Source organism: Ictalurus furcatus, chromosome 16 (assembly GCF_023375685.1).
Source record: "Ictalurus furcatus strain D&B chromosome 16, Billie_1.0, whole genome shotgun sequence".
Classification (NCBI taxonomy): domain Eukaryota; kingdom Metazoa; phylum Chordata; class Actinopteri; order Siluriformes; family Ictaluridae; genus Ictalurus; species Ictalurus furcatus.
Genome location: NC_071270.1, coordinates 19,874,581 through 19,885,720, shown reverse-complemented (window position 1 = coordinate 19,885,720; position 11,140 = coordinate 19,874,581). Strand labels below are relative to the sequence as shown.

The following is an 11,140-nucleotide window of genomic DNA, read 5'->3' as shown; positions in this document are numbered from 1 at the left end:
TGGAACTAACAGGTTGAAACCTGTTCCAGCATGACATTGCCCCTGCACACAAATCAAGGTCCATAAAGACGTCCCCTGCGTCCCAATTGGCATGCTATCCCTGCTAAATAGTATCCGAGATGAGAATTAGTATATCTCAAACGGTAGTATGTTGAAATGTGTATCCCAAAGGTACCAGGATGGTCTACTATTTCCAGTAGATTTTCGAAGTGTGGATCCGTGGACACTTTTTCAGCTAAACGTCTTGCGCAAGGGAGGAGTTTGGTGACAAAACTTCGCGGAATTCAAGTATGCATTTTAGAGAGGTGTGAATGAAATGTGTAAAAGTAAATCAAGTGAATGATCAATTAAATGATATAGTATAAAGTATATAAACAAAATTATGAATGAAGAAAAGCTGAAATGCAACGAGGAGTTTGTTTATGGTGACAGTGGCCTCTTCTGGGCAACGTTCTCTTCCGTTACACAACGTACTTGCATACTCTTAATGCACAAACAAAAGTATGTACTTTTAGTACATTATTGTGAAAAAGTATGTGTATTTCTTCTGTTTTTGTGTACATCTTATACTAAATAGTTTTAGATCGTCAAACGAAATACAACATAAAACAAAGGTAACCTGAGTAAACACATACAGTTTTTATTTATTTTTAATTTTTTAATTAAGGCAAAAAAAAAAAGTTATCCAACACCTATCACCCATGTGAAAACCTAATTAAGAGCCTTACTAGAAGAGTGGAGGCTGTTATAACAGCAAAAGGGGACTAAATCTGTTGTACTGTCCTTGATTTTTCGAATTGGTACATATAAGTGTGATGGTCAGGTGTCCACATACTTTTCCCTATATAGTGTAGCTAAGACATATTCCAGCATCTGTGCAATAGACACTGCATAGATTTGCAATGCCATAACAATCTACTCAATCTATAATACACACTTTCCATTTTAACCCCTGTAGTTAAACAGACATCAGACTGAACCAGTCCCCTTGGGTATAATGTGAAAGATCAAGCTTGAAAGCAGAGACTGCTGTATACTGTAGTAGTATGGAGTGTATGGAATATAGTCTGTCTGGATCCATCACTTTAAATGCCATATTTTGAAAGGAGGACGCTTGTTCAACAAAAGGTTAGATCTGTATTTTTCATTATTTTTTCTAAAGTGAACTCAGGTTCCAGAGTTAGCAGATGCTCATATTTCATATGTCAGAGTGTCACTTTGCGAAAGAGTGCAGTCAACAGTATAATAAGAACTGAAATCAGAGGTAAAGCCTTTGGTCTACACTGAGCTTTGAGTCATAAGACTCAGAGTAAACACACTGGAGGTTTAAATATTGTCTAACTGCGTAAAAATGTTTGTCTTTATTCTTTATTGCTGGGCCATCTGTCAGCATGTAGTGTTTGCAGTAAAAAAAAATAAAAATAAAAAATAAAAAAAAACAGAGAGAGAGAGAGAGAGAAAGAGAGAGAGTGCATAAAGTCTATAGAGTCTAGTGAGTCACTGATACCTGTGTTCATCCCACAATGCTTTGCTCAGTTTCTACTGGTTATATTCAGGGCATGACTTTTCCACTATGTGGCACCCATATGGAATCATTACATTTGGGCCATACTTACATTGCCTTTCCAAATAACGTATTTGTATGTATATACTCCCACACTTGAACATCTCGTAAACAGTGAGTAACCTAATAGCCTTGTTATGGCCGGTGGTACTGTCTACACCTGATCCAACACTATCATAGCCAAGCAGAAAACTAGCATTGCTAGTCATTCAAACAGACAGAAATAATGTTAACCCACTGCAATATTTTGGCACACACTGGAACACAGTGGTGTTATGGTACTTATAAAGCATATAAATGCAACTACCATCAGTTAATTTTAGTTTAAATTAATCTGTCTAGCAACCAAGTTTCATTAGCATGCTAACTATTTAAACATTCTGAACCATTAACCTTTGCTGACCCATTAATGATAGTTTGCCACTTACCAGAGATTGTTGTTGGGGAAGGAGACAAGGTGCCAGAAGGATCGAATATTAAAACTATATCTAATAGTGGAATCTTGGCCCTGTACAATTCCTTCTCTTTTCTCTCTCTTCGCTTTCAGGCTCCACTTTTATGTTTATAATCAAAAAGGCATTCTGATATGTTTGCTAAGTAGGCTTCTGCACTGAACCAAATAACTTAAGCAAATAAGCAAAGTGATGCAATTAGACCAGCCATTACTAACTTCTAAATCACATGATGAAATTACACATATCCTATTGGATCTCTACATAACTGGGAAAACCATATATCAACGTTAACACAAAATAATGCAATATTTCTTAAGGGAAAAAAAGTCTCATCTAAATGTAAAGTTGTGATGGATTAGGCATAAAAGATTTTTTTTTAAATTATTATTATGTAGTATATTTATTTGGCTTTCATTGTCTAATTCTACAATGTGGAAGGAAGTACTGGAGTGGTTAAATGTTGTAATGTAAGGGTTGGATTATGTCATTATCCACGCTTCCACAGTTAGCAGTAAGCAATTAGTCACACAGTGGTGGCAGCTGTTTCTAAAAGCAAACCTAAAATTTGTTAATGGGTACCTTTGCATTTATTAACTGTGCAAGTGTTTGGTAAAGCAACAACAGCTAGCTTGTTTACACAACTGACACTGAGTGTTAATACACTTACAGGCCATGCTGATTATTAGTCCACACTGATTACAGGCTTCCATACGATACGATACCATTTAGATTCTTAAGGCAACCAACTGATGTTTCACAATACCACTGAATCTTCTAATGTATGATATGATATGATACAATACAATTAGCCTCCGATCAGTATGTGAGCAACTTCGTTTTGGGCCTACTGTTACACAAATGATGATGATGACGTAGAGAAGGTGTATTTGAAGTATGAGTGTCGCGGGCAAATCACCTTGCTAGTCTGTCAGTTTTAAAATATGAATAAATTTTTAATAGCTGTCTATTATAAATGGTGTATAAGTCTAAGTGTTTAGCACACTTGCCTCACAGCTCCAGCCCAGTTAGCAAGCACATTTGGGCCGATTACGGTAGAAATGCACCACTGTCAGCTCAATGCTGGCATCTGCAAAAAGATAATTGGACAGAGCCCTGCCAACTGTTCACACCATTTCTAGCTGACAGACGGTTTTTCCTATGTGAGCCAGTCTTGGCTGAAAGCAGGTGTACTTGCGGCAGGTCCATACTCGATGTAGCTGTCTGTATCTACTTTCTACCCGAAATTAGATCGTTTGTTACCTCACAGTCGGAGAATTACTAGAATTAAGGAACTCAGCCACCTGAAAAAAAAAGTTTGCCGTCAGATGTAACGTCTTCCAAACAGTTCCACCATCGACTCATCAGTCCACAGAACATTCTTCCAAAATGACTGAGGATCATTAAGGTGTGTTTTCTCAAAATTCAGACGAGCCTTAATGTTCTTCTGGGTTAGCAGTGGTTTTCGCCTTGCCACTCTTCCATGGATGCCATTTTTGCCCAGTGTCTTTCTAATAGTGGAGTCATGAACAGTGACCTTTATTGATGCAAGAGAGGCCTGTAGGTCCTTTGATGTTGTCCTTGGCTGTTTTGTGACTTCCTGGATGAATCGTCGCTGTTCTCTTGGAGGAATTTTGGAAGGTCGGCCACTTCTGGGAAGTTTCACTACTGTGACGAGTTTTTCCATTTGGAGATAATGGCTCTCACTGTGGTTCTTTGGAGTCCCAGAGCCTTTGAAACAGCTTTATAACCCTTCCCAGACTGATGTATTTCAATCACCTTCTTCCTCATCATTTCTTGAATTTCTTTCAATTGTGGCATAGTGTGTTACTGGGTAAGACCTTTCACACAACTTCATGCTGTTGAAAAAGTTCTATTTAAGTGTTGATTTGATTGAACAGGGTTTGCAGTAATCAGGTTGTAGCTAGTCCAGCTGAACCCCATTATGAATGCAGTTTCATAGATGTGGGAATTAGTAACTATGGGGGCAAATACATTTTCACACAGGCCCAGTTGGTATTGGATAACGTTTCGCTTCAATAAATTACATTATCATCTAAAAACTGTATTTTGTGTTTACTCAGGTTGCCTTTGTTTTATCTTAGATTTTAATTTCTTAAACAAATTAGTAGGAGATACACACAAAAACAGAAGAAATCAAGCAAATACTTTTTCCACAGCACTGTACAGCCCTAATCATTACTGTAACTTATTCAAATATCCTTCAGTAGAATTACTCATCTCTTCTTGTGAAAGAAAACCATGCTCTCATCTCAGGAAAGAGGAATGTTATACAGTATACTCAAGTACAAAATCTTGTGACGCAGTATATTTTGGGTTTTTTTTTCCCTATCAGATCCATCAGATTAGAGTTGTTATTGCAATTTGTAACTCGGACAATTTTGTCATATTGAGGGCAAACATTTACCTAACGAAAGGCAATAAAAATTAAATCCAAGAGGTCCAACACTAATATCACACCAATTTATGCACCGATATCTACTGTGTTCTTCAAAAATCAAGTAGTCCAAGATTTCAACTACAGACTATTTATTTGACAGACAAATCAAAAAATATATTTGGCATTTCAAAGGAAACCTTAAAAGGAAAGCAATACACAAGAATGAAACATGTCATCAAATGTCTGTGTACTTTCATGCAGTGGTAATGACATTTTAAAGATGCCACTGGGGGGGGAAAAAAAACTGCTTTTTCACAACTCATCGTGTATCTTTATATTACATCAAAAAAATAAGAATACCAAAAACATTCCTGGAGAAACAGCAGGCAATGTTGATCAAAAATGCTTTATACAGATAAAAATAATACAAAAAAGATGATCTTTGTCAAAAAATCGACATGGAAAAAAAATAAGCATAAAATAATTCTTTGTACAAATACCACATAACATTGATAGTTGAGTAACATCATATATAGACTCGATTTGACTTTGTGATGTAGAACATGACGAGGAAGGTGTACTCCTGATGTTGAGTCAGAAATAACATAGGACATAAGGATAAGCTACAGCACTGTGTTTTACAAAATGTACAAAACATTTGCCTCTAACTTGGTCCAACATAATACTATTTTCTTTGATTTTTTTATTATTATTAGTATTTTTTTTTTTTTTTTACAGTATGCGACAGTACAAAACATCTTGTGCCTAGAAGTGTTGAGGTGAAGTGAAGGTGACTCTGTGTCGGCCCCGTAGTCAAGTCACTTCAGTCATGGACGCTGAATGGTTCTGAAAGAAAAAAGGAAAAGAAAAATGATAGAGTGAGTCACATCAAGGACAAAGTTTCATTTGGTGTAGAACATTCGACTAAATGTCTCTTACATTCTCCTTCTATCCTTGATAAAACATCAATCAGAAGAAAAGGAATATGTAATGAGAAGAGAAAGTGATATGTCGTCGTCTGCATCCCCATTTCTTCTTGAATCACACATTTCATCCATCTTGCTTGTCCTGATAAGAGCCACTGACAGCATGGTGGACCGTCCCACACAGTGCTTACCGCACATGTCCAATTTCATTTCACTGGGCATTTCCCGTAACGGCTGGTCCCAAAGTGCGCAAGGATGATGAGCTTGTGTCCTTCAGCATTTGACAAAAGTGCGAAGAAATCTCACTTTGTGTCAGAACAGCGTGGCTGTTTTGCTCGCTCACTCTCAGCACAGCTATCTGCTTGGATTTCCTCTACCGCATCAATTCAGAGAAGAAGGATTATATTTCCTGGTTGTAGATCATAAAAATGGCCCCATCAGTGTTGTAAACTGCTGTAGTTTAGCAATTTAGCAGATACACACTGGGGTAGCTGTGCTTTACAGCAACATGACTAATATCATATATTGTGATTTAAACCCCAACGCCACTGAACTCTTGATTCTGATTGGTCAGAAGGTATTGACTAATTTTCTATAACAACACCTCGGACAGTAGCTCTGGCTGTAAGGTTGATGTTAATGTCCTCATTCTAATATATTATTGTTTCCATAGTAGTAACATCTTCACAGATTTGTATGGCTGACACGCCACATAAACGCATTAAAAACATCTGTAGTTGTTGAAATGGTGAAGTTTTCTGTTAATTTAATGAAGAATCCACCATACAAATCGCTGAGTAAACCACTATTAAAAAAAAAAAAAAAACAATAGCTACAGTTTTACAGCCATAGCTACTTTCTGAGCTGCTGTTATAGAAAATTAATCAACACCATCTAACAAATCAGAATCAAGCACTTTACAGTATTGTGGCATGTCCCGAAATGTCTAATTTCTTACATATTTATCACAATACAAATATTATATATTGACATCACTCATCCCACCTACAGCAGATGCTGAGACTTAAGCAGCACAACATTATTTGTTGTGCATTTTGCAATACCCTACTCATAATACGCCCATTGTAATATTAATGTTTTTATGATAGACGTGGTGGACATGGTGACGTAGTGGTTAGCACGTTTGCCTCGCACCTCCTGGGGTTGGGGGTTCTAATCCAGCCTCTGCCCTGTGTGCCCATAGTTTGCATGTTTCGCTCGTACTTTAGGGGTTTCCTCCGGGTACTCCAGTTTCCTCTCCCAGTCCAAACACATGTGTTGTAGGCTGATTGGCATTTCCAAATCGTCAGTGAATGCATATACGATTGTGTGCTGTGATGGGACGACACCCCTTCCAGGGTGCCCCCCGCCTTGTGTCCAGAGTTCCCTGAGGTGGGCTCCAGGCTCCCTGTGACCCTATGTAGGATAAGTGGAATGGGAATTTGATGAATGGATTGATGGATGGACGATGGATGTGCTATCCCAGGAGTTAAGGGTAGCTTCGTGCCAAGAATCCTATAAAATCCCATAACAGTGAACAAACGAAATCTACTTGAGTAAAAACACAAGTGAATTACATAATGTTCAAATTAAATGTCGCTCTTTGTCTTCTTAAGTGTGTATACAGCAATATATTAACCGAGTCTGACAGGGATTGATAGCAGCACTGTCAGCTCAGGAAAAAATACAGCACTGACCCATAACACTTCCTGCAAAAAAAAAAAAAAAGAAACCTAAACTAGACCATAACAAATAGCAGCCTGGAGTGCTGTTTAACAGGTAGAATAAGTGTCACGTGAAATAAAATACATTTTACATAATATATTTTGACATAGAGCCAAATATCGATTTACTTTCACTCTGGCATGAATTTAGCCAGATGAATCTTGTAACCTAGAGCCATTTATTGCATATGAATCCTTCATAACGTGACATGTGAAATATAACCTCGTAATGAGCATGTCAAAAAATGCCTCCGCCACGCTCCCTGCTTCATTCTGAGCCGGCGTATCCATCATGAATCATGCATAGAAGATGAATGTGGAGGAATCAACGCAAGGTTCACCCATGCAGCAATAGCTAAGACAAATGTTTGTATTGTTACAAACGTCAATTACACCTCTATTCGTATGAAGATGGTGATGATGGCGGTGAAGGTTCTACCTGTGCACTGAGGGTCTCCAGTGGGCTCTCCACACGGGGGAACGTCATGAGCGGGAGGCCACGATATTCCTCCGTCTTCCGTTTGGTAGGAGTCGAGTGAACACCTTTAAAGTTATTTACCACACACAGTCCCTGCAATGCAAAACATTGATTGTTTGAACGTGATGCCTTATTCATATTTAGCTATTTGGGACATTTGTTTTCAACAACAATGATAAATGACTATTCTCCGTCATGTCACGCGCATCATTATAGTATAAGCGGATACATAAAACACATCAAAAGCTCATCAGGACTGTTTGTATTACATAAATCATCAGCCAACTATGCAGAATTGTGAAAAGGCTAGTCATGAATTAAGTGTGCACCATCAGACTGACCAAAAACAGAGCGATGGAGGCTCCCAGGATGAAGCCAGCAACCACATCCGAGCAGTGATTGCGGTATTCGGACACCCGCTTCAGTCCGGTGAGGAACGCAGCACACAGCGTCCCTAAACACAGCACAGGCTTTGCCAGACGACTGCTCTTCGTCCTGATCGTGCTCGTGATGTACATCTGAAACACACATTCACGTACAGAAACACAGACACGAAGACACATGCACCATGGAGGATTCTCTCGCTATGTAAATGCATACAGCCTGGAGAGATTATGTTCAATTATGTGAGAGCAAATAAAACAAATTTGTATTTCCAGATGGAGATTCACAGCACAGCATTTTAATCCAGGTCTTGCAGAGTCATTTCTTCTATGAATTGTAAATTAAGATTGCTATGGATTTCCACCCCATACAGAAATCTGATCTATGAACATATATGTCCGTATATCCGAGAAAGGTTTTCATACATGTTACAGGTCCTTTGATGTTGTCCTTGGTTCTTTTGGGACTTCCTGGATGATCTTGGAGGTGGTACACTACAAATGCGATGTTGTCATGCATCCTAGACCACCTATGGATGTGGTTTGTGTGATCTTCAAGATGCACTGGACCCTGTTTATACCTGTACTTGGTGCTGTGCAATTACAGATGACCCAGGAAGCATCTTAATGCCATGTGTAAACAGGGCCTTGAAGCTCTCTGCAGGTTGGGCTAAAGAAGCAATTATCATCATGTCTTGATATTCAAGCTTTGATAAAAACATGCTGTTAGATGTTTAAACAGTCTTACTGTAATAAAGGTTTTTATGAAATTTCTGAAAGTAAGACAACACAAAAGACAAAGTAGTTACTGCATAAAGAACATTAACTGCAAACACCTCTGTATTGGTTAATTTATGTGCACGCACAATAAGCTCAGTGTGCCTCTCTTTTCTCTTTATAGATGCCGTTATTAAACGATTCCCTGTAACCACCCATGGTCAACTTGGCATAGCAATGAATTGCCAAACAATAGTAAACTCAATAGTTTTAGTCAATACTATTGATTAAAAATTGATTGCTTTTGTTCTTTGATCCAGTATCTAATGTGCCGGTTGAAGACAACTGTTTGTTGCCTACTTTTTGATCCAGTAACTAATATTTTTGAGTCGTATTGAATTAATTGCATGTTTCCAATAAATAACTGCAAAATAAATAATGTCTTTTGTATATAAACAAACTACATTATATATAATAGCCATCCATCCATCTATATATATATATATATATATATATATATATATATATATATATATATATATATATATATATATGAATAAAACATACATCAATCATTTACTGTTTATGCCATCCATATAAGCACCTCTTTCCTCCTGCCATATGTTGGCATATATGCATTAACAATATATGTTTTATATATAAAAATAAATAAAACTACCTACATGTTCCATATTTGAAAAGGACCCATTTCAAATATGTTTCTATATTTGGTACATATGTAAATATCGTATATACTGTGTATAAGTGAAATTCTTATATGCAAATATACTGCATGTATTGGAAATTCATATATGTCTATATATCACATTTCCGTATGGGACAGCACTGATGCTTGCAGGGAAAAAAACAAAAAAACAAAAAACAAACAAACAAAAACTGCCAAGATAAACAGGCAACACTTCACAGAGGATTGAGCTTCTAGCAAGGAAAGGTTCAAATATCACTTCGGAGATATGGAATTGTCAGATGAGCAAGATTATATCAAATATAATGCTGGATTAAATCCTAAGTGGTAATTTGCAGTTCGGAATGACGTCTTGTTTGACCGTGGCACGTTAGATAGATGGATTGGGAATACAGACGCCCTCATGTATGTATTTAGTTATCAACCAGCTTGACAGCTATCTCAGATGAGTGAGGTATATTTTTTCTCTCAAACAGCGAACTGTACAGTCAGTGTTTTAGATTTAACAATGTCTGCATGTTGATTAATTAATCCTAGTATAACACATTTAAAGGTAAGAAGTTTCAGTTTATTTATTTCTAGTGATGTGCGCAGCCATGCTGATTTGATGTCACTCTGTAAACAGGGAAGGAACTCCGACTTCCCACTTCTGTGCCAAGTCAAATGCAGCAAACGTCCTGACCATTAAAAAGCGCTGCCAGTGTAGAATCCTACCATGAATGTTAGATAAATGTCTCCTTCCAAAAATGCAACCAAACCAACATGTTAAATAACGACACTTTTTAAACCAGTTCATTCATCATGATAAGTTGTTACTATAGCAGTGGAAACTACTGTCATTGCTGCTGTTAGAGAAAATTAATCAACACCTTCTGATGAATCAGATTTCAGAATTCAATAGCACTGTGCTATAAATAAAGTATGACTAATGAGCCACACGCTAAAAGGAGGAAACGTGAGATTCTTACAGTGACATAGACGGCCGAGTAGACGCTAAGTGAGGCGTCTTTGGACGGGAAGGATCTCCTGGCTCGCTCCACCACCACCCGGTTCCCTGTGCAGATGTTGCCATTGGAGATGAACTGGTGGTTGAGGCGGCACTCTGTGCCTGTGTAATTGGGCTGACAGACGGTGAGGAAATACGGTGCCAGGCTGCCCGTCACCACCTGCCCAGCGTTCACAAAGATGTCTGTCGCAAACAGGCCAAACGCGAACACGCCTGTGGTGGGAAAATGCCAGCACATTCATTTAGTCTTGCTGCTATCAATCAGGACTTGAGCAACACAGCCAAACAGATTAGAGATTCTTGGAAGCACATATGCAGATCTACCATTTTTTTTTTTTTTTTTCCCAAACCCTCCCTGGATTTTCTAGTTTCCATTGTAACTAGATTTTGGATTTTACAGTTTCCAATCAGTTGCCATTGTCCCACTGACCAAATTTATACAAGCAACCAATGTAAGCAGGACTGTCAACAAAAATTTCAAATTTGTTCAAAGAGTTGTTTCTCTACCATTCAAATTATTTTTTGACCTTGTGATACATGACATTATATGACTTCACTCCAGCATGAAACGGTAGATGTGATATAATTGGTGGAGTTTCTCTCTGTCTACAGGCTCCCAACGTGCTAGAAGATAGACGACTGATGACTACGACCACCGGAGAAAAAGAGATATGTGGAGGGGGAGAACGAAACGCTCACACATTCCCCGTATCTATGCGCACAGGGCGAAAAGAATTGAATACAATGGTCCACATCATTGCAATACCAGGCCTCAGTGGACAT

At 38.1% G+C, this 11,140-nt stretch overlaps 1 protein-coding gene across 2 annotated transcripts in view; it reads right to left on the bottom strand.

Moving 5' to 3' along the window:
• Positions 1 to 2,521: 2,521 nt before the first annotated feature.
• plppr1 (phospholipid phosphatase related 1) overlaps positions 2,522 to 11,140 on the bottom strand; it is a 47,892-nt gene continuing 39,273 nt past the window's right edge. Inside the window, exons 5-8 of one of the 2 annotated variants that reach the window (XM_053645377.1) lie at positions 10,320 to 10,570; positions 7,887 to 8,063; positions 7,507 to 7,638; positions 2,522 to 5,263 (exon numbers count right to left, since the gene is read on the bottom strand). In XM_053645377.1, the coding sequence (XP_053501352.1) occupies positions 5,231 to 5,263; positions 7,507 to 7,638; positions 7,887 to 8,063; positions 10,320 to 10,570 (593 nt within the window). In that variant the 3' untranslated portion in view covers positions 2,522 to 5,230. Of the gene's footprint in view, positions 7,639 to 7,886; positions 8,064 to 10,319; positions 10,571 to 11,140 lie in introns of both variants that reach the window. The other variant, XM_053645376.1, reaches the window with a different exon arrangement.